The sequence below is a fragment of the Oncorhynchus clarkii genome, chromosome 31 (genome assembly GCF_045791955.1).
Source record: "Oncorhynchus clarkii lewisi isolate Uvic-CL-2024 chromosome 31, UVic_Ocla_1.0, whole genome shotgun sequence".
Lineage (NCBI taxonomy): Eukaryota > Metazoa > Chordata > Actinopteri > Salmoniformes > Salmonidae > Oncorhynchus > Oncorhynchus clarkii.
In genome coordinates, this window is record NC_092177.1 from 5,649,665 (window position 1) to 5,677,164 (window position 27,500).

General features: G+C 41.9%; 1 protein-coding gene across 4 annotated transcripts in view; it reads left to right on the forward strand.

The window, feature by feature from the left end:
- Positions 1–24,166, forward strand: part of LOC139390548 (kelch-like protein 4) — a 65,284-nt gene extending 41,118 nt beyond the window's left edge. For 3 of the 4 annotated variants that reach the window (XM_071137743.1, XM_071137742.1, XM_071137741.1), the window contains 9 exons: positions 2,359–2,495; positions 3,464–3,660; positions 6,689–6,901; positions 11,187–11,373; positions 17,185–17,409; positions 19,155–19,317; positions 20,445–20,657; positions 21,702–21,873; positions 21,974–24,166. In XM_071137743.1, the coding sequence (XP_070993844.1) occupies positions 2,359–2,495; positions 3,464–3,660; positions 6,689–6,901; positions 11,187–11,373; positions 17,185–17,409; positions 19,155–19,317; positions 20,445–20,657; positions 21,702–21,873; positions 21,974–22,033 (1,567 nt within the window). In that variant the 3' untranslated portion in view covers positions 22,034–24,166. The remainder of the gene's footprint in view (positions 1–2,358; positions 2,496–3,463; positions 3,661–6,688; positions 6,902–11,186; positions 11,374–17,184; positions 17,410–19,154; positions 19,318–20,444; positions 20,658–21,701; positions 21,874–21,973) is intronic. The other variant, XR_011629524.1, reaches the window with a different exon arrangement.
- The last annotated feature ends 3,334 nt before the right edge of the window (positions 24,167–27,500 follow it).

Consider the following 27,500-nt stretch of genomic DNA (forward strand, 5'->3'; position numbering starts at 1 on the left):
TCTACCTGTGAATCACTGAGCTGTGTCCCAATATCAATACCCAGAAAGCCAACCAGTCAGCCAGCCATTCAACCTTTTAAAAAAATCTAATAAAAGCCCAATGTTTTGGTCACATACACATATTTAGCAGATGTTATTGCGAGATGGCTGCCTGGCTCTCATCTCCCTCTCAGTTCCGTCACAGCTCGCTCTCAGTTCCCTCTCAGTTCCGTCACAGCTCCCTCTCAGCTCCCTCTCAGTTCCGTCACAGCTCCCTCTCAGTTCCGTCACAGCTCCCTCTCAGCTCCCTCTCAGCTCCCTCACAGCTCCCTCACAGCTCCCTCTCAGCTCCCTCTCAGCTCCCTCTCAGCTCCCTCTCAGCTCCCTCACAGCTCCCTCACAGCTCCCTCTCAGCTCCCTCTCATCTCCCTCACAGCTCCCTCTCAGTTCCCTCTCAGTTCCCTCTCAGCTCCCTCACAGCTCCCTCTCAGCTCCCTCTCATCTCCCTCTCAGTTCCCTCTCAGTTCCGTCACAGCTCCCTCTCAGCTCCCTCTCAGCTCCCTCACAGCTCCGTCACAACTCACTCTCAGCTCCCTCTCAGCTCCGCCACATCTCCCTCTCAGCTCCCTCTCAGCTCCGCCACATCTCCCTCTCAGCTCCCTCTCAGCTCCGTCACAACTCCCTCTCAGCTCCCTCTAAGCTCCGCCACATCTCCCTCTCAGCTCCGTCACATCTCCCTCTCAGCTCCCTCTCAGCTCCTTCACAGCTCCCTCTTAGCTCCCTCACAGCTCCATCACATCTCCCTCTCAGCTCCGCCACATCTCCCTCTCAGCTCCGCCACATCTCCCTCTCAGCTCCCTCTCAGCTCCGCCACATCTCCCTCTCAGCTCCCTCACAGCTCCCTCTCAGCTCCCTCACATCTCCCTCTCAGCTCCCTCTCAGCTCTGCCACATCTCCCTCTCAGCTCCCTCACATCTCCCTCTCAGCTCCGCCACATCTCCCTCTCAGCTCCCTCACATCTCCCTCTCAGCTCCCTCACATCTCCCTCTCAGCTCCGCCACAGCTCCCTCTCAGTTCCCTCTCAGTTCCCTCTCAGTTCCGTCACAGCTCCCTCTCAGTTCCCTCTCAGTTCCGTCACATCTCCCTCTCAGCTCTCTCTCAGCTCCGCCACATCTCCCTCTCAGTTCTCTCTCAGCTCCCTCTCAGCTCCACCACATCTCCCTCTCAGCTCCCTCTCATCTCCCTCTCAGCTCCCTCTCAGTTCCCTCTTAGTTCCGTCACATCTCCCTCTCAGCTCCCTCTCAGTTCCGTCACAGCTCCCTCTCAGCTCCCTATCAGCTCCCTCTCGGCTCCCTCTCAGCTCCGCCACATCTCCCTCTCAGCTCCCTCTCAGCTCCTTCACATCTCCCTCACATCTCCCTCTCAGCTCCCTCACAACTCCCTCTCATCTCCCTCACATCTCCCTCTCAGCTCCCTCTCAGCTCCGCCACATCTCCCTCTCAGCTCCCTCTCAGCTCCCTCTCTGCTCTCTCACATCTCCCTCTCAGCTCCGCCACATCTCCCTCACATCTCCCCCTCAGCTCCCTCTCAGCTCCCTCTCAGCTCCCTCACATCTCCCTCTCAGCTCCCTCACAGCTCCCTCTCAGCTCCCTCACAGCTCTATCAGCATGCCATTATGTAACGGATAATCAATGCAGATGAAGACGTCAATACAAGGATGTTGGTTGTGATGTGTGTGCAGACTGATCCTCAGTGCAGTGACTGTGTCCCCCAAATGGCACCCTATTCCCTCTACAGTTATATACTGTAATGCACTACTTTTGACCAGAGAGTAGTGCACTAAACAGGGAATAGTGTACCATTTGTGACGGGCCCTCTGATTTATTTGATGTTTGCTGCTGTGTGCAGACTAGTCCTTAGTGCAGTCTCTGACCACTATTTTGTTGTTGTTGTCCTATACAGACTAGTCCTCGGTGCAGTCTCTCACCACTACCCTGTTGTTGTCCTATACAGACTAGTCCTTAGTGCAGTCTCTCACCACTACTTGGTTGTTGTCCTATACAGACTGGTCCTCAGTGCAGTCTCTGACTACTAACTTGTTGTTGTTGTCCTATACAGATTGGTCCTTAGTGCAGTATCTGACTACTAACTTGTTGTTGTTGTCCTATACAGATTGGTCCTCAGTGCAGTCTCTCACCACTACCCTGTTGTTGTCCTATACAGACTGGTCCTCAGTGCAGTCTCTGACTACTAACTTGTTGTTGTTGTCCTATACAGACTGGTCCTCAGTGCAGTCTCTCACCACTACCCTGTTGTTGTCCTATACAGACTGGTCCTTAGTGCAGTCTCTCACCACTACCCTGTTGTTGTCCTATACAGACTGGTCCTCAGTGCAGTCTCTGACTACTTTGCTGCCATGTTCACCAGCGATGTGAGAGAGGCCAAACAGGAGGAGATCAAGATGGAGGGGGTGGATCCAGAAGCCTTGAGATCTCTGGTCCACTTTGCCTACACTGGTGAGTACTCCGCAACACTCATTTATGTATCTAAAATGGCACCCTATGTCCTATGTAGTGCACTACTTTGTTTTTAGTAAATGTATTCCCCTGTGCCCCAGGCCTGGTGATGTTTTTAGTTATTTTATCCCCTGTGCCCCAGGCCTGGTGATGTTTTTAGTAATTGTATCCCCTGTGCCCCAGGCCTGGTGATGTTTTTAGTTATTTTATCCCCTGTGCCCCAGGCCTGGTGATGTTTTTAGTTATTTTATCCCCTGTGCCCCAGGCCTGGTGATGTTTTTAGTAAGTGTATTCATTCCCCTGTGCCCCAGGCCTGGTGATGTTTTTAGTAAATGTATCCCCTGTGCCCCAAGCCTGGTGATGTTTTTAGTAATTGTATCCCCAGGGCCCCAGGCCTGGTGATGTTTTTAGTAATTGTATCCCCTGTGCCCCAGGCCTGGTGATGTTTTTAGTAAATGTATCCCCTGTGCCCCAAGCCTGGTGATGTTTTTAGTAATTGTATCCCCAGGGCCCCAGGCCTGGTGATGTTTTTAGTAATTGTATCCCCTGTGCCCCAGGCCTGGTGATGTTTTTAGTAAATGTATCCCCTGTGCCCCAAGCCTGGTGATGTTTTTAGTAATTGTATCCCCAGGGCCTCAGGCCTGGTGATGTTTTTAGTAATTGTATCCCCTGTGCCCCAGGCCTGGTGATGTTTTTAGTAATTGTATCCCCTGTGCCCCAGGCCTGGTGATGTTTTTAGTAATTGTATCCCCTGTGCCCCAGGCCTGGTGATGTTTTTAGTAATTGTGTCCCCTGTGCCCCAGGCCTGGTGATGTTTTTAGTAATTGTATCCCCTGTGCCCCAGGCCTGGTGATGTTTTTAGTAATTGTATCCCCTGTGCCCCAGGCCTGGTGATGTTTTGGAGCTAATAATACGCTCTACTTCCATTGTTCTCTGTGACAACATATCTTGTTAATTTAATGTTGCAGGTGTCCTTGAATTGAAGGAGGAGACCATAGAGAGTTTATTGTCTGCAGCCTGCCTTCTGCAGCTCTCACAAGTCATTGAGGTCTGCTGTAACTTCCTCATGAAACAACTCCATCCATCTAACTGCCTGGGGATACACTCCTTCGCTGACGCCCAGGGATGCATGGATTTGCTCAATGTGTCCCACAACTACACTATGGTAGGAATCTAACCAGGTTTACACAGCCTAAACAGTCTGTTGCTATTAGCATATTTTAATATTTTCCTTTTGGAGGTTGTGTTAGTGTAAGGGTTTTCGTCTTCCTCTTCTGACAAAGAGGAGTAGTAGGAAGGATCGGAGGACCAATGCGCAGCGTGGTAGGTTGTACATCTTGTATTTAATATGAATACTGAACACATGAACAAAAACAATAAAACGACAAAAAACGAACCGTCCTGAACGGTGAAACAAAACACAGAACAGAAAATAATCACCCACCACTCAAAAGGTGAAACCAGGCTACCTAAGTATGGTTCTCAATCAGGGACAACGGCTGACAGCTGCCTCTGATTGAGAACCATACCAGGCCAAAACACAGAAATCCCAAATTATAGAAAAAGGAACATAGACTACCCACCCAACTCACGCCCTGACCATACTAAAACAACGACATAACAAAAGAACTAAGGTCAGAACGTGACAGTTAGGTCTACATCACATTGTTAGGGTTGGATGACCATTGAATGCTTAGCTGAAATGGAAATATCCATTTAAACTTTAGGATTTTATTTAAAAATGTTTGGTCAAGGTTAGCTATTTTGAGACATATCAACTAACATTTTGAGAGGTAGGTTGGTTTTTCAAAATACAGCCGAGTTATTTATTTCACACATTTTCTACGGGATCAAGAAGATGCCGTATTTGCTAGATATTGTCCCCGGCCGTCCCCGGCTGACAGAGTAAACAACTTATGGAGATAGCTGTTATCTCTGTTATCTCCTGAAAGACATCTGCTAGGCTCTGTTTAAATAGAGCTCTGTCCAGAACAGTGAGGTTCATCTAATCACAACACTAGCACGACCGCTTCCTGTTCAATCCCACCAATAAAGAACGTGGAGGAAGCGTCCCAAATGGTACCTTATTTACTAGATAGTGCACTACCTTTTGACCAGAGCCCATAGTGCACTACATAGGGAAAAGGGGAGTCATTTGGTACACAGACGGAGAGTCACAGAGCTTCCTGTACCACTGTCCTCTGGGTTCTGAATCAACAGCTTGTTATTTTGATAAGGATGTTTTTGTCGCTAGTTTACGCTGGACGGATGTTCTATGTTTTCTGACATCCTGTTCCTTTGTGAGAGCAAGTGTCATTTTTTTTTCTCCTGTAAGTGTCCTAAACCTTGCCCTGCTATCTTTTAGCCCCTGTTGTTAAAGTCCTCATGTTAGATTTCAGTGGGCTACTCCCAGAATTAGTCTACTTTAAAAAACGACCAGTTCAGACTAGTCCACTTTTATTCATGCTAGCATTTCTGTTTCAAAGTTAACAAACTTAACCAAAGCATCTCATGCACATTTTGAATTATGATGTGGGGTTTTTTTCTCGCCACAAACCTCTTCATCTTCTCATGTAATTGTGTTTCTTCACATAACCGTTCTCCACTGCTCTTGTTTCTCAAACAGTTACTTACTGCAGGTTTGTCTTCTTGTATAATGAATGGGTGTGTCTGAAATGGTCAAAAAGTGGTCAAAAAGTAGTGCACTATATAGGGAATTAGGGTGCCATTTCTGAGTCACCCTTTGTTTTTAAATGTCTGTGAATCGAAGAGTCTGCAGTGTAGCTAGCGTAATTCATGTGTTCAATTTGTTGTCAGCATTCTGGCTGATGGTAATTACAAATAATTAATCCATACCAATGTCAAACAACATTGGTATAGATGTTCCTACAGTGTGTAGGAAGTACGATCTCTCCTTCTGAATTACCAGAACAGATCGATGAAGGAGACTCATTTCATTAGGCTTATCACTGCTAAGATCCTAAACCAAGACTCATGATAGATTCTGTGAGCCAACTATAATTTGAAACGGATTAATGATCAATAGCATGCTTGTTTTTTCATAATTGTTAGGCACTTGCCCCAAAGCAAATGTTAAATGTGTCAAAATGTATTCTTGCTGGTGCAATAAATAGCAGCTCAGGGTTCCCTGTTATGTTGAACATTACAGAGCAGCATAAAGGGATTTAATATAGAATCATCTCTATAATGATATTATCCAGAGAGAGTCCTTGAAAAGGCTCATAGAGGCAATCACACAAAGCCATACTATATATATATATATATATATATATATGATGGCCAACAAATGGAAGTTGAATCTATATAAAGATGTATAGTGATCTCCAGATTGAACATACTCTCTATTTTCTAAACTAGCCCCAATGTGACTGTTACTGTGTATTTGACCTCATTCGGACTAAGTTTAAGACCACAGTTAATCGCTTGCTATGCAATGATTTTTATTAATTACATTTCTGGCAGTGTATTGTCACTATGTTCTCGACTAGCATAGAGATCTGACAACACGATTAGTCTGTGGTAAATGCGGAGGACATATTTCAGTTGAATGCATTCAGGTGTACAACTGACCCAGTATCCCTCTTTCCCTTCCCCTCTGTGGCTTAGCCGTCATGTTGGCCCATGTTAGCAACATTGATGTTAAAATGTGCTGTTCCTTAGGTTTAAATAAGTTCACCGCCCGATTTATCCACCAATTCCTTCCTGTGTCAGTAAAATACCGAGAATCAATCAACCGAGAAACAAACGAGGCTCCATATTGACTGTATATTTAGCTCCCGAGACAGACAGCTCAGGCCGTTTCTTAATACTGTTCTCCGAGAATGTTATAAAATTATACTCCTGATTTCAATATATAGAAAATGTATTTGTTGTTGTAAACAACACAGTTAAACCATCTAGTGGTAAGACGTTTACACTAGATCCACGAAACCGATTTATCAACTTAACGTACTTATTTACCCAATGAATGACTGACTTCTACATGCAATAAGTAATGTATTCTTTCATGTATTCATTGTATTTTCTATCCAGGCAGCACCTGTTGTAAGTCTTTTGTTACCCAAACGGACAGATGGAAACGAGCCCAGAGTTTTTCACGACCGTCATCTGTAAGGGTTGCAGCATTTTCCCATTTCCAGTAAGTCCTCCTCCCTGTCACATCCCTGTTTCAGGAGCACTTCATAGAGGTGATTCAGAACCAGGAGTTTCTCCTGCTTCCTACGGCTGAGATCGTCAAACTCTTGGCCAGTGACGACATAAACATACCAGATGAGGAGACCATCTTCCAGGCTCTGATGACGTGGGTGCGGTTCGACGTTCTGCATCGCCAGCAGGACCTTGGGGTTCTCCTGGCCTACATCCGCCTGCCTCTTCTACCTCCACAGGTGGGCAGTCAGTAGGTTATCAATGACTTCATCACAAATGGTACCCTCTTCTACCTCCACAGGTGGGCAGTCAGTAGGTTATTAATGACTTCATCAAAACTGGACTGGAAAAGATGGTGGACTGAACACAGCAGTGTAGCTCACCTCAAGATAAAAACATAATATTCAATATCGGTAAGTTAGACTAAATATTAGCACTTCACAATCTTGTGGGTAATAAAGTTCAATCTGGATTACAACACAAAACAAATCATAAGGCTAGACAAATATATCAACAAATATTATGAAAACAACTAACACCCAAAGGTGACGGAGAGTAAGAGAGGAGAACCTATTTCAAAACGAAAACGTGACTCTTCTACAGACACAAACGATTTAATCTTTTCACCACCGGGAATGGTAAAGGTCGAAACCGATCTGTTAAAATCAATAAATGACAAACTGGGTATACTTGAACTAGTTAGTAAGGATATAAAAGAGTTGAAGGCGAGCCTTGAGATGAGTGACGAAAAAGCTGCAACATTGGAGAAAGACACAAACAAGCTAAAAAGGGACAGTCAATAAGATTGAAACCGAAGTGAAGGAACTTAAAAAGGAGAACATCGTTCTGAGAGAAGCCTTACTTGACATGCAGACTAGATCCATGAGAGAGAATGTGCTACTTACAGGTATCCAAGAGAAAGAAGGAGAAGCTCCTGAATCTGTAGTTAGAGAGTTCCTCCTTACAGCGCTTCAGACCCCAAGTGAAGCTATCGACAAAATCCAACTCGAAGGGGTACACCGTTTCGGATAGAGTGGGCAGAGGTATGAACGCCCAATCATTACAAAAATGTGCTTTCTTTAAAGATAAAATCATGGTTAAAAGCCTGGGTAAAAGTCTTGCTGGGACCAAAATTGTCATGAATGATCAGTTTCCGAAGGAAATTACAGAACGGAGGTCTGTAGTTCTGCATCCAATATTCAAGGAAAATAGATTGAAAGGGGAAAGAGTAGCTCTAGTAGTCAATACACTGTATATTGATAACCAATTGTTCAGAGACACAAAGACTACTCCATGTCTATTCTAAAAATTACAAAGTTCTCATAGAGGAGGCAAATAATGAAACACACAATACTAGCCATGGTATGAATTGCAATAATACCAAAACATTTGCTTTTCTATCTATCGTGAAATATAACTGATTGGAACACAAAAGCACTAATTAAACATGGAGATGAAAACCCAGTTGTCAGAAGGCGCAGTATGTGGGTATGTGTGGATGTATTGAGATGGATGGTGTGTGTTTTATGGTGTTTGGGGAAAGTGTGTCGTTAAGTGAGTGAGAAAGGACACGGATACATATCCCAGATCCAATGTATGTCTGTGAGCAGGGGTTGTGAAAGAGCTTTCAATGTTGTGCAGATATAATTTATAATGAATTATACATCTTTTTTTGATTTATTTATTTATTGTCCTATCATGGTGGAACTGCATTTTAAAATAAATTATAAATCTAATTTATATATTGTCCTATCGTGGGGAACTCAATTTTAAAAATAAATTATACGTCTAATTGATTTATTTATGATCCTATCTTGATGGAACGGTCCACTACCTAAACCCGAGACACCCACCTGAACAACCCAGATACTAAGGAGAAGTCATTATCTGTTTTATGGGCCTGCTGTAAGCTGCCTGTATGCAGACAAAATGTGGTCAGAGACCTTCTAGAGCAGCACCGCCCCCTCACGATCCTGAGCCTGCCTGGCAGGGTTGCTCCTGCAGAGCCAGAGCCCCCTGATGGGAGAGCTTAATAGCGTAACCACTGGTGTGGTGCACCCACCCAGGAAGTGGCAGTGCTGGCAACACTAGCTGCAGTAACCCATGGGAAGGGGAGGTCACACTCAGACATTCAGAGAGGGGACATATTATTGTGGCCCTGGTGACACAAAATCAAAGGTCTGACTGCACGAAGATGCCAGGGAATATGGTCACTACGGGGGGACCATGTGTGGGTGTTTCAGGGGAAGGGGGTGTTTATCTGTCCTCCATCACCTAGGATGTGACAATGGTTAATCAAATCTCCTCATTTCTGCCTTTTTTTTTGCTCAGTCTTGCAGGCCTTCTCATACAGCTGCAACTGTACACGCATTTGTAAATCAAGACCTTTCTTGAGTTGGGCTCTGGGATGGTGCAACTGTTGAGAATCTGAGTCTACGGTTGTTGTGGTGGAAAGAGGTTCTGCGTGTGTGTGTGTGTGTGTGTGTGTGTGTGTTTTGTGTGTGTGTGTGTGTGTGTGTGTGTGTGTGTGTGTGTGTGTGTGTGTGTGTATCCCACAACTGTTGCGAGAGAGTAAAAGATGTTAGGGACAACATAGTATGAATCACAATAATTGTTTGCAAAAATAGTAATAATTGCTTGCCATAATGTAATTCTGGTAATGTTGAGACCGGTAGGAGGTAAAAATCCTTTACATAAGATGCCTATATTACTACAAATATTAATAGCTATATTATGGAAATGAAGATAAATAGGATTGTTTTTTAAATATACACACTACCGTTCAAAAGTTTGGGGCCACTTAGAAATGGTTGAATGTTGGCCTCCCGGGTGGCGCAGTGGTTAAGGGCGCTGTACTGCAGCGCCAGCTGTGCCATCAGAGTCCTGGGTTCGCGCCCAGGCTCTGTCGTAACCGGCCGCCCGGGTTAGGGAGGGCTTGGTCTTTTGGGTGTCCTTGTCTCATCGCGCACCAGCGGGCTGGGCGCAGTGTACGCTAGCCAAGGTGGCCAGGTGCACGGTGTTTCCTCCGGCGCATTGGTGCGGCTGGCTTCCGGGTTGGATGTGTGCTGTGTTAAAGAAGCAGCGGCTTGGTTGGTTGTGTATCGGAGGACACATGACTTTCAACCTTCGTCTCTCCCGAGCCCGTACGGGAGTTGTAGCAATGAGACAAGATAGTAGCTACTACAACAATTGGATACTACGAAATTGGGGAGAAAAAAGGGGTAAAATTCAAAAAAAGAAATGGTTGAATGTTGTTAATGCTTACTGGTTGAATGTTGTTACTGCTTCCTAGTTGAATGTTGTTACTGCTTCCTAGTTGAATGTTGTTAATGCTTCCTGGTTGAATGTTGTTACTGCTTCCTGGTTGAATGTTGTTACTGCTTCCTAGTTGAATGTTGTTAATGCTTCCTGGTTGAATGTTGTTAATGCTTACTGGTTGAATGTTGTTACTGCTTCCTGGTTGAATGTTGTTACTGCTTCCTAGTTGAATGTTGTTACTGCTTCCTAGTTGAATGTTGTTAATGCTTCCTGGTTGAATGTTGTTACTGCTTCCTGGTTGAATGTTGTTAATGCTTCCTGGTTGAATGTTGTTAATGCTTCCTGGTTGAATGTTGTTAATGCTTACTGGTTGAATGTTGTTACTGCTTCCTGGTTGAATGTTGTTAATGCTTCCTGGTTGAATGTTGTTAATGCTTCCTGGTTGAATGTTGTTAATGCTTACTGGTTGAATGTTGTTACTGCTTCCTAGTTGAATGTTGTTACTGCTTCCTAGTTGAATGTTGTTACTGCTTCCTGGTTGAATGTTGTTACTGCTTCCTGGTTGAATGTTGTTAATGCTTACTGGTTGAATGTTGTTACTGCTTCCTGGTTGAATGTTGTTACTGCTTCCTAGTTGAATGTTGTTACTGCTTCCTGGTTGAATGTTGTTACTGCTTCCTGGTTGAATGTTGTTAATGCTTCCTGGTTAAATGTTGTTAATGCTTCCTAGTTGAATGTTGTTAATGCTTACTGGTTGAATGTTGTTAATGCTTCCTGGTTGAATGTTGTTACTGCTTCCTGGTTGAATGTTGTTAATGCTTCCTGGTTGAATGTTGTTAATGCTTCCTGGTTGAATGTTCTTAATGCTTCCTGGTTAAATGTTGTTAATGCTTCCTGGTTTAATGTTGTTAATGCTTCCTGGTTGAATGTTGTTAATGCTTCCTGGTTGAATGTTGTTAATGCTTCCTGGTTGAATGTTGTTAATGCTTCCTGGTTAAATGTTGTTAATGCTTCCTGGTTAAATGTTGTTCATGCTTCCTGGTTGAATGTTGTTACTGCTTCCTGGTTGAATGTTGTTAATGCTTCCTGGTTGAATGTTGCTAATGCTTCCTGGTTGAAAGACATACATTTAGCTTATACAATGTAATAATTATATATATATATTTTTTTTTTGTGTGTTGTTTCCTACGTATTTTTATGCTGCACTCACCATTGTCCTTTGGGAATAATAAAGATTTACTGAACTGAACTCCCGTTTAATTCTAGCTCCTAGCTGACCTGGAGAACAACACCATGTTCTCAGATGACCTGGAATGCCAGAAGCTTCTAATGGAAGCCATGAAGTACCATCTGCTGCCAGAGCGCCGCCTCATGTTCCAGAGCCCCAGGACCAAACCCAGGAAGTCCACTGTAGGAGTACTCTACGCTGTGGGAGGCATGGACGCTACCAAGGGTTAGACCTACTCTGCATTCCCTACTCCCTAATGTATATAGTGCACTAGGCCCATAGGACTCTGGTCAAAAGAAGTGCCCTATATAGGGGTTTGCGTCCCAAATGGTACCCTACTCCCTATAGAGTGCACTACTTTTGACTAAAGCCTGATGTAGTGAATAGGGTGCCATTTCAGGTGCATCGGTAGTCTTGTTGGAGTTTGCCCCAGTGTGAGACATAAAGCTCAGTACATCCATTATGTCTATTGAACCCTAATGGCTTGCTACTATTAATAAAAGCCCACAGGTTTTGATCAACGAGCCCCATTACCAAGATGGACGCCCACTAACGTGTGACGCCGCCGTCGATCTCGCCCGACCGCGGTGGCCCTTTTTATTGTTACAGACTTCAGGTCTATTTGGCCACTAATGTAATACAGCTCAATACACACAACGGAGGTTAACCCTTTCATTCCACGGACTAAAACTATCCATTCATCTGATACTAAAAATGGATCCTATATTAGTTTAGATATGCATTCAACAGAACACATTTCAAAGTGTGTTTGAGAAACACAATATATTAAATCGTAGGTGTTTGATCAAACACTATGATAGACATGGAGGGTAATAGGAATCAGAACAGAATATAACCCTCTTTAAACCTGCTTACCCTGAACAATTAATCAAATGGCCACCCAGACTATTTACATTGACCCCACCCCCCCTTTGTTTTTACACTGCTGCTACTACAGTATCTATTATCTATTCATTTTCACTTTACCCCTACCTACATGCACAAATGACCTCAACTAACCTGCACCCCCTGCACATTGACTTGATACCAGTACCCCCTGTATATAACCTCCACATTGACTTGATACCAGTACCCCCTGTATATAACCTCCACATTGACTTGATACCAGTACCCCTGTATATAACCTCCACATTGACTTGATACCAGTACCCCCTGTATATAACCTCCACATTGACTTGATACCAGTACCCCCTGTATATAACCTCCACATTGACTTGATACCAGTACCCCCTGTATATAACCTCCACATTGACTTGATACCAGTACCCCCTGTATATAACCTCCACATTGACTTGATACCAGTACCCCCTGTATATAACCTCCACATTGACTTGATACCAGTACCCCCTGTATATAACCTCCACATTGACTTGATACCAGTACCCCCTGTATATAACCTCCACATTAACTTGATACCAGTACCCCCTGTATATAACCTCCACATTGACTTGATACCAGTACCCCCTGTATATAACCTCCACATTGACTTGATACCAGTACCCCCTGTATATAACCTCCACATTGACTTGATACCAGTACCCCCTGTATATAACCTCCACATTGACTTGATACCAGTACCCCCTGTATATAACCTCCACATTGACTTGATACCAGTACCCCCTGTATATAACCTCCACATTGACTTGATACCAGTACCCCCTGTATATAACCTCCACATTAACTTGATACCAGTACCCCCTGTATATAACCTCCACATTGACTTGATACCAGTACCCCCTGTATATAACCTCCACATTGACTTGATACCAGTACCCCCTGTATATAACCTCCACATTGACTTGATACCAGTACCCCCTGTATATAACCTTCACATTGACTTGATACCAGTACCCCCTGTATATAACCTCCACATTGACTTGATACCAGTACCCCCTGTATATAACCTCCACATTGACTTGATACCAGTACCCCCTGTATATAACCTCCACATTAACTTGATACCAGTACCCCCTGTATATAACCTCCACATTGACTTGATACCAGTACCCCCTGTATATAACCTCCACATTGACTTGATACCAGTACCCCCTGTATATAACCTCCACATTGACTTGATACCAGTACCCCCTGTATATAACCTTCACATTGACTTGATACCAGTACCCCCTGTATATAACCTCCACATTGACTTGATACCAGTACCCCCTGTATATAACCTCCACATTGACTTGATACCAGTACCCCCTGTATATAACCTCCACATTGACTTGATACCAGTACCCCCTGTATATAACCTCCACATTGACTTGATACCAGTACCCCCTGTATATAACCTCCACATTGACTTGATACCAGTACCCCCTGTATATAACCTCCACATTGACTTGATACCAGTACCCCCTGTATATAACCTCCACATTGACTTGATACCAGTACCCCCTGTATATAACCTCCACATTGACTTGATACCAGTACCCCCTGTATATAACCTCCACATTGTTATTTTATTGTGTTACTTTTTATTAAGTTTTTTACTTTAGTTTATTTGGTAAATATTTTATTAACTCTATTTCTTGACCTGCGTTGTTGGTTTAGGACTTGTGTGTTCCTATAGGATCTATAGATCTCCTTGTGTGTTCCTATAGGATCTATAGATCTCCTTGTGTGTTCCTATAGGATCTATAGATCTCCTTGTGTGATCCTGTAGGATCTATAGATCTCCTTGTGTGTTCCTATAGGATCTATAGGTCTCCTTGTGTGTTCCTATAGGATCTATAGATCTCCTTGTGTGATCCTATAGGATCTATAGGTCTCCTTGTGTGATCCTATAGGATCTATAGATCTCCTTGTGTGTTCCTATAGGATCTATAGGTCTCCTTGTGTGTTCCTATAGGATCTATAGATCTCCTTGTGTGATCCTATAGGACCTATAGGTCTCCTTGTGTGTTCCTATAGGATCTATAGGTCTCCTTGTGTGTTCCTATAGGATTTATAGATCTCCTTGTGTGTTCCTATAGGATCTATAGATCTCCTTGTGTGATCCTATAGGATCTATAGGTCTCCTTGTGTGTTCCTATAGGATCTATAGGTCTCCTTGTGTGTTCCTATAGGATCTATAGATCTCCTTGTGTGTTCCTATAGGATCTATAGGTCTCCTTGTGTGTTCCTATAGGATCTATAGATCTCCTTGCGTGTTCTATTGAATCTATAGATCTCCTTGTGTGTTCCTATAGGATCTATAGATCTCCTTGTGTGATCCTATAGGATCTATAGGTCTCCTTGTGTGTTCCTATAGGATCTATAGATCTCCTTGTGTGATCCTATAGGATCTATAGGTCTCCTTGTGTGTTCCTATAGGATCTATAGGTCTCCTTGTGTGTTCCTATAGGATCTATAGGTCTCCTTGTGTGTTCCTATAGGATCTATAGATCTCCTTGCGTGTTCCTATTGGATCTATAGATCTCCTTGTGTGTTCCTATAGGATCTATAGATCTCCTTGTGTGTTCCTATAGGATCTATATATCTCCTTGTGTGTTCCTATAGGATCTATATATCTCCTTGTGTGTTCCTACAGGATCTATAGATCTCCTTGTGTGTTCCTATAGGATCTATAGATCTCCTTGCGTGTTCCTATAGGATCTATAGATCTCCTTGTGTGTTCCTATAGGATCTATAGATCTCCTTGTGTGTTCCTATAGGATCTATAGATCTCCTTGTGTGTTCCTATAGGATCTATAGATCTCCTTGTGTGATCCTATAGGATCTATAGGTCTCCTTGTGTGTTCCTATAGGATCTATAGGTCTCCTTGTGTGTTCCTATAGGATCTATAGATCTCCTTGTGTGTTCCTATAGGATCTATAGGTCTCCTTGTGTGTTCCTATAGGATCTATAGATCTCCTTGCGTGTTCCTATTGGATCTATATATCTCCTTGTGTGTTCCTACAGGATCTATAGATCTCCTTGTGTGTTCCTATAGGATCTATAGATCTCCTTGCGTGTTCCTATAGGATCTATAGATCTCCTTGTGTGTTCCTATAGGATCTATAGATCTCCTTGTGTGTTCCTATAGGATCTATAGATCTCCTTGTGTGTTCCTATAGTATCTATAGATCTCCTTGTGTGATCCTATAGGATCTATAGGTCTCCTTGTGTGTTCCTATAGGATCTATAGGTCTCCTTGTGTGTTCCTATAGGATCTATAGATCTCCTTGTGTGTTCCTATAGGATCTATAGGTCTCCTTGTGTGTTCCTATAGGATCTATAGATCTCCTTGCATGTTCCTATTGGATCTATAGATCTCCTTGTGTGTTCCTATAGGATCTATAGATCTCCTTGTGTGTTCCTATAGGATCTATATATCTCCTTGTGTGTTCCTATAGGATCTATATATCTCCTTGTGTGTTCCTACAGGATCTATAGATCTCCTTGTGTGTTCCTATAGGATCTATAGATCTCCTTGCGTGTTCCTATAGGATCTATAGATCTCCTTGTGTGTTCCTATAGGATCATTAGATCTCCTTGTGTGTTCCTATAGGATCTATAGATCTCCTTGTGTGTTCCTATAGGATCTATAGATCTCATTGTGTGTTCCTATAGGATCTATAGATCTCCTTGTGTGTTCCTATTGGATCTATAGATCTCCTTGTGTGTTCCTATAGGATCTATAAATCTCCTTGTGTGTTCCTATAGGATCTATAGATCTCCTTGTGTGTTCCTATAGGATCTATAGGTCTCCTTGTGTGTTCCTATAGGATCTATAGATCTCCTTGTGTGTTCCTATTGGATCTATAGGTCTCCTTGTGTGTTCCTATAGGATCTATAGATCTCCTTGTGTGTTCCTATAGGATCTATAGAGCTCCTTGTGTGTTCCTATAGGATCTATAGGTCTCCTTGTGTGTTCCTATAGGATCTATAGATCTCCTTGTGTGTTCCTATAGGATCTATAGATCTCCTTGTGTGTTCCTATAGGATCTATAGATCTCCTTGTGTGTTCCTATAGGATCTATAGATCCCCTTGTGTGTTCCTATAGGATCTATAGATCTCCTTGTATGTTCCTATAGGATCTATAGATGTCATTGTGTGTTCCTATAGGATCTATAGATCTACTTGTGTGTTCCCATAGGATCTATAGATCTCCTTGTGTGTTCCTATAGGATCTATAGATCTCCTTGTGTGTTCCTATAGGATCTATAGATCTCATTGTGTGTTCCTATAGGATCTATAGATCTCCTTTTGTGTTCCTATTGGATCTATAGATCTCCTTGTGTGTTCCTATAGGATCTATATATCTCCTTGTGTGTTCCTATAGGATCTATATATCTCCTTGTGTGTTCCTACAGGATCTATAGATCTCCTTGTGTGAACCTATAGGATCTATAGATCTCCTTGCGTGTTCCTATAGGATCTATAGATCTCCCTGTGTGTTCCTATAGGATCTATAGATCTCCTTGTGTGTTCCTATAGGATCTATAGGTCTCCTTGTGTGTTCCTATAGGATCTATAGATCTCCTTGTGTGTTCCTATTGGATCTATAGATCTCCTTGTGTGTTCCTATAGGATCTATAGATCTCCCTGTGTGTTCCTATAGGATCTATAGATCTCCTTGTGTGTTCCTATAGGATCTATAGGTCTCCTTGTGTGTTCCTATAGGATCTATAGATCTCCTTGTGTGTTCCTATTGGATCTATAGGTCTCCTTGTGTGTTCCTATAGGACCTATAGATCTCTGTGTATGTTCCTATAGGATCTATAGATCTCCTTGTGTGTTCCTATAGGATCTATAGATCTCCTTGTGTGTTCCTATAGGATCTATAGATATCCTTGTGTGTTCCCATAGGATCTATAGATCTCCTTGTGTGTTCCTATAGGATCTATAGATCTCCTTGTGTGTTCCTATAGGATCTATAGATCTCCTTGTGTGTTCCTATAGGATCTATAGATATCCTTGTGTGTTCCTATAGGATCTATAGATCTCCTTGTGTGTTCCTATAGGATCTATAGATCTCCTTGTATGTTCCTATCGGATGTATAGATCTCCTTGTGTGTTCCCATAGGATCTACGACCATAGAGAAGTATGACCTGCGGACCAACACATGGATCCAGGTGGGGGTGATGAACGGCCGGAGGCTGCAGTTCGGGGTGGCAGTGATCGACGACAAGCTGTACGTGGTGGGGGGGCGAGACGGGCTGAAGACTTCCAACATGGTGGAGTGTTACAACCCTTTCAACAATGTCTGGTCCACCATGCCTCCCATGTCTACACACAGACACGGACTCGGTGGGTTTACTGTAAAAAAAAACTTTAACAATTACAATTCATACCTATCCCACTGTAGCACAAACTCAGTGGGATTACATTTCATACCTATCCTATTGTAGCACAAACTCAGTGGGATTACAATTCATACCTATACTATTGTAGCACAAACTCAGTGGGATTACATTTCATACCTATCCTATTGTAGCACAAACTCAGTGGGATTACAATTCATACCTATACTATTGTAGCACAAACTCAGTGGGATTACAATTCATACCTATACTATTGTAGCACAAGCTGTTCCTATGTAAAACCTTGGCAGGCTACCGTACGCCTGCTCTGATTGTCTCTTTTCCCTGGCCGTTTCTCATACGTTTCATATCAGAGGAATGGTTCGATTCACATTTAAAATAGATCTATGGGTGTGAACTGAGGCGATGTAGTCAAGTATTCATCTCACTTGTCTGTGGTTGGCTTTTCTGAGATATGGGTGAACACGTTTGCCCCAGAGATTACAGTGAATAGTATTGCCTTAGTCTCCTTTGATCGGGGGGCTGTAGCAGATAGCTCTCATACTTTGCTTGTGGTGATCACGGTTTAACTGGGAAGATGTGAGGAGCTACATAGCCTCCCTGCTAAGCCTACGTCCTGTTGTGTGCATTCAGAAAACAAGGAACTACTTATTCATATTTCAAATCAACAATAACTGTTTTTTTTTTTTTTTTAAATATCTATTTCAGTTGAACTGTTATTCATAGGGAATGTAGAATGTTTACAGGTGAAGTTCCCTTTAGAGTAATGTTGAACTCTAAACCCGAACATTACCAGCCGTTATATAAATCCATTTATTGTGTTGTACAGTAACATCCTATATTCATTGTTGTTAGAAAACCATTCCCCTCTGTGACCCCCAGTAATAACACAGTTGTTTTATATCCTGTTTGGAGAACAGACCTGTGCTCAAGTAGTATTTGACATCTTTCTAAAACTATGTTGGCCCTGGTCTGCCTGGTGCTGGATGGGCAGTTTTGTATGGACTATTATGGATGGGCTATTATATTGGTTCCATTAAACTAAACAAATGGGAAATTATATAATTTTTTGAAATGATTTAAAATAGTACTAGAACCCAAGTCTGTTTTAAGAGAATAGAATAGACTACATTTGTTCAGTGTTCAGTTCCACACAATGGTGACTCATCTAACAGCACTTCAACTGTTCTAGAATGAGCATCGTGGTTTATGCCTCTGGTTGAGCATCTTACACACACACACACACACACGGACGCACGCACACACACACACACACACACACACACACACACACACACACACACACACACACACAGACAGACAGACAGACAGACAGACAGACAGACAGACAGACAGACAGACAGACAGACAGACAGACAGACAGACAGACAGACAGACAGACAGACAGACAGACAGACAGACAGACAGACAGACAGCTAACCTTGTGGGGACACAAAATTCAGTCCCTTTCGAAATTATATTTTCCCTAACCCCTAACCCGTACTCTTACCCTAACCCTAACTCCTAACCCTACAACAAACCCTAGATCCTAACCTTAACCCTAAACCCCCTTAGAAATAGCATTTGACCTTGTGGGGACTAACAAAATGTCACATTTTTGTTTGTTTACTATTCTTGTGGACACACACACACACACACACACACACACACACACAAACACACACACTGTATGCTCTGGTTGATGGTACCCTCCTCTTTGTAACTCTCCAGGTATAACAGTTTTGGAGGGCCCCATGTATGCAGTAGGCGGCCATGATGGATGGAGTTACCTGAATACGGTGGAGAGGTGGGACCCCCAGGCTAGACAGTGGAACTACGTGGCCAGCATGTCCACCCCACGCAGCACCATGGGAGTCACCGCACTCAACGGAAAGTAAGTGGCTGTAGTACTAAAACATTATGACAGTATCAGTTGTTACTAAAACACAAGCTTTATTCATGACATAAAATCACAAAATGAAAAGGAGAATTTCTTACGTATGTACTGTACACACTAGAAGCTAATAACCAGCACAACAGGAAAACTAAGTTCTGTTTCTTGTTATGTAAAACATTTTGGTTAAGGTCTAATCTTCGTATAAAAACAAGAAGTCTTTTCTTTGTGTGTAAGCCTGGGCCTAGACTACCACAGCTCTACGTTACATAATGGCAGACAACAAAGTGCTGTTTTGCAGTGTGTTTTCACTCTATAAAACCTTTTTCGATTTTCTTCCTTGCATCTGGGTGAAAAATAGAAAACAAGGAAGGAAGACTTTTCTACAATCCGCCATCTCTCTCCTCTTAAGGAAGGAAGATGTTTCTACAATCCTTTATCTCTCTCTGCTAAGGAAGCAAAAATAAATCCACAACCCACGCCCCACTCTGCTAAGGAAGATGTTTCTACAATCCTTCATCCTTCTCTGCTAATGAAGATGTTTCTACAATCCTTCATCCCTTTCTGCTAAGGAAGATGTTTCTACAATCCTTCATCCCTCTCTGCTAAGGAAGATGTTTCTACAATCCTTCATCCCTATCTGCTAAGGAAGATGTTTCTACAATCCTTCATCCCTCTCTGCTAAGGAAGATGTTTCTACAATCCTTCATCCCTCTCTGCTAAGGAAGATGTTTCTACAATCCTTCATCCCTCTCTGCTAAGGAAGATGTTTCTACAATCCTTCATCCCTCTCTGCTAAGGAAGATGTTTCTACAATCCTTCATCCCTCTCTGCTAAGGAAGATGTTTCTACAATCCTTCATCCCTCTCTGCTAAGGAAGATGTTTCTACAATCCTTCATCCCTCTCTGTTAAGGAAGATGTTTCTACAATCCTTCATCCCTCTCTGCTAAGGAAGATGTTTCTACAATCCTTCATCCCTATCTGCTAAGGAAACCTGGGATTCTCCCTCCCTTAAAAGACAATACTTTCTAGGAATGACCGACACAACATTTCTTGAAGAGAAATAAGCATAAATTTCTGAGCAGCATCCAAAGTCAGATTTGTAACGCTTTTATTGTCCTTACAGATTGTTTGCAGTTGGCGGTCGGGACGGGAGCTCGTGTCTGCGGTCGATGGAATGCTTTGATCCACACACCAACAAGTGGAGTATGTGTGCCCCCATGGCGAAGCGGAGAGGAGGGGTGGGTGTGGCCACGTACAACAGTTTCCTATATGCTGTGGGTGGTCATGATGCCCCGGCGTCCAACCACTGCTCCAGACTCTCAGACTGTGTAGAGAGGTAAACAACCACTGCTCCAGACTCTCAGACTGTGTAGAGAGGTAAAAAAAAACACTTGCTCCCCAGACTGTGTAGAGAGGTCAACAAACATAGTTTTACTCTACAGTATGGCTGCGTTTCGATTCTTGGGACTTGCACACTTCCTGAAAATGCATTCAACAATGGTGGAAACTCCCTCTAGCCAAGGCGTACACCAATCCAATGCTTTTAAATCTATTGCAGAAAGGGAAGTGCAAACTTTTGGGGAGGAGGGCAGAATGTAGCCTATGTCAGTACTGTACTAGAGCAACAACAACAAAAAGTCTACATAGTTTTTTCCAACTGTCTTGTTATAGACTCAGGAATTTTATGACGATGAAGTATAGCTATACATATGGAGGAGACACAGAGACATTTTAGGTTGTGGGTGTGTTTGTGGTGCTTTCTGAGACTTCGGTCGTGTTCGAGAGCATCAAAACTGTGACGCAATCATGGGTAAAATAAGACTGAGTAGTTCATTTTGATGCAAGGCTGCAACGCACCCATTGTGTTTGTTTGAAGTTGCAGCTGACGGTGCAGGCGACTGCCGACAGACTGATCTACAACAACAAAAAACATTGCGTCATAAATAACTGCTCATTATTTATTTGTAGATCAGTCAGTCAGTCAAGTCACAATTTACACACAATGCGTCACATTTTTTTTATGCTCTCTAACATGGCCATTGTCTCTGTCTCTGTCTGCATGTACAGGGCAAACCCAAGACACGTCATTCTTTCCATGGGAGTTGGTTTTAGCAGTGTGATTATCTGGCTTCTGCCACCCTCTGGTGGCTATTTTGTAAAAAAAATAAAAAAATAATCAACCCGTATCTGATACACACTGCACAGAATACCATCATGTCAAAACAATTAAATTGAAAAAAAAAACACATAAAAATAAATCACAAGATATTGTTGAATTCATCCATATACAAGTTGTGCTCTTTGCTCTGTATCTCTTAAATATCCCAGGGCTCACTATACTTCTACAGGTATTTCCCATTACCCTTCTATGTCACTGCAGGTATGATCCCAAAACAGACACATGGACCACGGTGTCCTCTCTGAGTGTCCCCAGGGATGCTGTAGGTATCTGTCTGCTAGGAGACAGGCTATATGCTGTCGGAGGATACGATGGAACGTCCTACCTGAACAGTGTTGAGTCCTATGATGCACAGAACAATGAATGGACTGAGGTAACTTGAATCAGCCTGGTACAATTCCTTACTGTTAAAAATCTATTTTTAAGACAGACTGTGTGACCTTTAATCACCCTGTACTGTATGTATCCAATAGGAGGTCAATCTCAACATCGGAAGGGCCGGAGCCTGTGTTGTAGTTGTGAGAATACCTTGAGGACTACAACTCCCTACAACGCCCTGGAATGACACACAGGAAACCGGATATGATGTCACCACTGATGTCGCTAAGAATATGTTTGTTTTTTTTCTACTGTAAAGGCAAACCTATATTGCATTCCTCACAAACCATTGTTTCTATCAACAGTGATTTTCATTGTCCAAGGATTTTCTCTGTGATTATGAGAATGTACTCTACCATATCTACGGATCAACAATCTACATAGTAGTGGTTCAAAAAGTAGGAAACTCTGCCACACTCTTGTTGATATGGTCTGTCAGAAAATAATGTTTTCTATATGATACAAAGAAAGAAATGACATTTAACCCATAAGAGTGGAAACCCCGTCTAAGCCAGGGGAGGGGGATTTTACGACCCATTTGGCCTGCTGTTAGCTAATACAAACGCATTTAATAACAGATTCACTACATAGAACAACAGATAGTCCCAAAACAAAATCTAAAGGAAGTTTGTTCTGAAGTGTCTTTCCTATATCTTAGAGGTATAAGAAAGACCAGGAAACATTTGTTATTTTTGGCACTGAACAGTCTCTATTTACACTATACTTCCATAATTTTTTTTCAATTGATACCGGGGGACTTTCAGACGAGTTTTGCGAGACATGTAATGAGAGTCTCACCTTTACACAGATGAGTCATATTAGTGTGTAGCCCAAACTGTTCGGACGCTACAGACAGCAGGTGGCAGATCAGCTGTACCGAGTTCAGAGAAGTCCTAAGAAACTTGTGGGGGTTTGTAGAGCCAAATGAAGAACACCATCATGTGTGTGAGAGTCTCATCCTTACATAGAGGGGTCATAATAGTTTGGACGTTGCATGAGATTTTGTGAAGAAAAAACAAAATGTTTTTATTTTTAGGGGGGGGTCTCATGGTCTGACAAGCATTAGTCTAGCTCTGTCGAAATAGGAGGATATGGTGGATTGAGATACATCCAATGCAACAAAAACACACACAAAAAAACAGATATCCCTAGCTTAAACTGACCGATTTTGATTGGAGTTTTTTTGTATTATGCTAATTAGATATCCGACAGGTGCACGGGCATGGACCTTAGGGGTTTAATTGATACTTTTACATTTATACAGTAGCATTCTATATTTGTCTCATCACATATTAATATTTTTTTGATTCATATTCTAAAATATATATATCTCTCTTTTAGCCAACTGGAAATGAATACCTCTGTGTTGATAACTGGTTCACTTCCTACCTGGGTGAAGGTGCTCGGTACCAATGATTTTTACTCTTGGACAAACAGTTTTTTAAGAAAGACCACTGTGAATAATACTGAAGATGATGAGTTTGTTAAGTACAACACCGGGATGCTTTGTCAGACCAATTTGAGGAAGTTACTCATAATGGATATCGTTTTTTTTTTAGAAAGGAAAGAAATCTAAAGGACATTTTTCTAAATATTTGTTCTCTTCTTTTTCTTCTTGGAAGCTATAGAGGAATTACACCAAAGTCATTAGCCTGTCTCACAAAATCTTTTGTACCATGTTTTAAAAATTACGTTTACACACTCGTGAATATATAAATATATCATATTGATATTTCGCATTACTGTAAAGATTGTTTGCAAGTTTGTCAAAATTGCAGTCATCTTTATAACCTCACATCATTCCTAAACCCTTATTGTCATCTCCAGATGTTGGTTTTATATTTTTGGCATTCTAGTTAACGTCACATTGTAATTAAACAATATGCCCTTCTTTTTTTATTTGCCACTGACTTGTAAATATACCGTGGGCTGGTTTCCCAGACACGGATTAAGTCTAGTCTTGTACTAAGATACACTTTCAATTGAGAATCTCCATGAAACACATTTGTTTTTTGTTTAGGACTAGACCTCGGCTTTTATCTGTGTCTGGGAAATCCGGCCCTGTATGACATTGAGAACATTACTAAAGCTTTGCGTTACTACGTTAACACCATGTGTACAGACTCTTTCACAACATGGCCTGTTGAGTTCATCCGTAACAACAGGACTTTATTCTGTTTACACTGAGGATCGTTCAGCTTGGAATATTACAAATATATTGAAATGTAGATTTGTATCCTGATTTTTTACACTGCGTACAGATCTAGAAATAAAACGACTTCATTGTCCTCTTTTGTGTCTGTATGTTGCCCTGGATATGAGTTTCTGCTATTTTTTTAGCCCCGTTCATACCTGGTGTTTACAAGACTCCTTTCTCATGATTTTTTGTCAATATTCTGATTGTGCCCACATTTTTAGACAGGTGTAAACGATTAACAGACACATCTTCCTGACCACATGTGAAGACGGATCTAGACGGTGGAACCATTTAAATCAGAATGGTCAAAATCATTGACAGGTGACACCATTGACATTTATGGCTTCAATGTCTAAAAAAATGAATAAATAAGTATTACTTAGAAAAATGTATCTGTTAAATAATTAGCATACAAGGAAATCTGGTCACAAAGCGGACACTGACTGGACAAGAGACACCTTTTAATATCAAATCAAATCAAAATCAAATCAAATTTTATTTGTCACATACACATGGTTAGCAGATGTTAATGCGAGTGTGGCGAAATGCTTGTGCTTCTAGTTCCGACAATGCAGTAATAACCAACGAGTAATCTAGCTAACAATTCCAAAACTACTACCTTACAAGTGTAAGGGGATAAAGAATATGTACATAAAGATATATGAATGAGTGATGGTACAGAGCGGCATAGGCAAGATACAGTAGATGGTATTGAGTACAGTATATACATATGAGATGAGTATGTAAACAAAGTGGCATAGTTAAAGTGGCTAGTGATACATGTATTACATAAAGATGCAGTAGATGATATAGAGTACAGTATATACGTATGCATATGAGATGAATAATGTAGGGTATGTAAACATTATATTAGGTAGCATTGTTTAAAGTGGCTAGTGATACCATGTCTAGAGGTGACAATCCTCGATCAGATAGTGATTGGATCATATTGATCAGATCAGGAAACCCACGTGTTAGCGCAAGATGTAAACTACGCCTATGGGACAAGGTAGGAACCATGTTTCCGAGGGAAGGTATCAACTTCGTATCTGTGTCATTATGGCGTCTGTGACAGCAGTTTAAAGTAGTACATTTTGTTCCTCGTTTGTGTTTGAAAAAAAGGTGTAAGTGGAGAGTGTAAATGGGGTCCAAGCACCTCCCTTCAGGTGATTGTCTTTCAGTTGTATGTCCTTTTGACAAGGAAACCAATTTAAAAGGGCTAATTAATTTTTTTCTGGGGGAAATGTAGGACCTTAATTTGATCACCCTGATGCAGGGGGATTTTCCTTCTACGCAGGACATGTAAAAGTTGGAGTGTATTTGATGCTTAAAAAAAAGCTTTTGAAGTTTGAAATTTCCACTTTGAAAACTCATTATTATCAAATCAAATCAAAGTTCATTTGTCACGTGCGCCCTAACCAACAGTGCAATTTGTAAGTAAAACATAGATATTAGGTGAACAATAGATAAGTAAGGAAATAAAACAACAGTAAAAAGACAGTGGAAATAACAGTAGAGAGGCTATATACACTAGAGAGGTTATATACAGTAGTGAGGCTATATACAGTAGAGAGGCTATATACAGTAGCGAGGCTATATACAGTAGAGAGGCTATATACAGTAGAGAGGCTATATACACTAGAGAGGTTATATACAGTAGTGAGGCTATATACAGTAGAGAGGCTATATACAGTAGCGAGGCTATATACAGTAGAGAGGCTATATACAGTAGCGAGGCTATATACAGTAGAGGCTACAACAGTAGAGAGGTTATATACAGTAGGGAGGCTATATACAGTAGAGAGGCTATATACAGTAGAGAGGTTATATACAGTAGTGAGGCTATATACAGTAGAGAGGCTATATACAGTAGTGAGGCTATATACAGTAGTGAGGCTATATACAGTAGAGAGGCTATATACAGTAGAGAGGTTATATACAGTAGTGAGGCTATATACAGTAGCGAGGCTATATACAGTAGAGAGGCTATATACAGTAGCGAGGCTATATACAGTAGAGGCTATAACAGTAGAGAGGCTATATACAGTTGGGAGGCTATATACAGTAGAGGCTATAACAGTAGGGAGGCTATATACAGTAGAGAGGCTATATACAGCAGAGAGGCTATATACAGTAGAGAGGCTATATACAGTAGAGAGGATATATACAGTAGAGAGGATATATACAGTAGGGAGGCTATATACAGTAGAGAGGCTATATACAGTAGAGAGGCTATATACAGTAGAGGCTATAACAGTAGAGAGGCTATATACAGTAGAGAGGCTATATACAGTAGAGAGGCTATATACAGTAGGGAGTCTATATACAGCAGAGAGGCTATATACAGTAGAGAGGCTATATACAGTAGAGGCTATAACAGTAGCGAGGCTATATACAGCAGAGAGGCTGTATACAGTAGGGAGTCTATATACAGTAGGGAGGCTATATACAGTAGAGAGGCTATATACAGTAGAGAGGCTATATACAGTAGAGAGGCTATATACAGTAGCGAGGCTATATACAGTAGAGAGGCTATATACAGTAGCGAGGCTATATACAGTAGAGAGGCTATATACAGTAGCGAGGCTATATACAGTAGAGAGGCTATATACAGTAGCGAGGCTATATACAGTAGAGAGGCTATATACAGTAGAGAGGCTATATACAGTAGAGAGGCCATATAGAGTAGCGAGGCTATATACAGTAGCGAGGCCATATACAGTAGCGAGGCTATATACAGTAGAGAGGGCATATACAGTAGAGAGGCTACATACAGTAGAGAGGCTATATACAGTAGCGAGGCTATATACAGTAGCGAGGCCATATACAGTAGAGAGGCTATATACAGTAGAGAGGCTATATACAGTAGAGAGGCTATATACAGTAGAGAGGCCATATAGAGTAGCGAGGCTATATACAGTAGCGAGACCATATACAGTAGAGAGGCCATATAGAGTAGCGAGGCTATATACAGTAGCGAGGCCATATTCAGTAGCGAGGCTATATACAGTAGAGAGGGCATATACAGTAGAGAGGCTACATACAGTAGAGAGGCTATATACAGTAGCGAGGCTATATACAGTAGAGAGGCTATATACAGTAGAGGCTATAACAGTAGAGAGGCTATATACAGTGGAGGCTATATACAGTAGCGAGGCCATAAAAGTATCGAGGCCACATACAGACAGACACCTGTTAGTCAGGCTGATTGAGGTAGTATGTACATGTAGGTATAGTTAAAGTGACTATGTATATATGATAAACAGAGAGTAGCAGTAGCGTAAAAGAGGGTTTGGCGGGTGGTGGGTTGAGGGACACAATGTAGATAGTCCGGCTAGCAAATGTGCGGGGGCACCGGTTAGCCGGGCTAATTGAGGTAGTATGTGCATGTAGGTATGTTTAAAGTGACTATGTATATATGATAA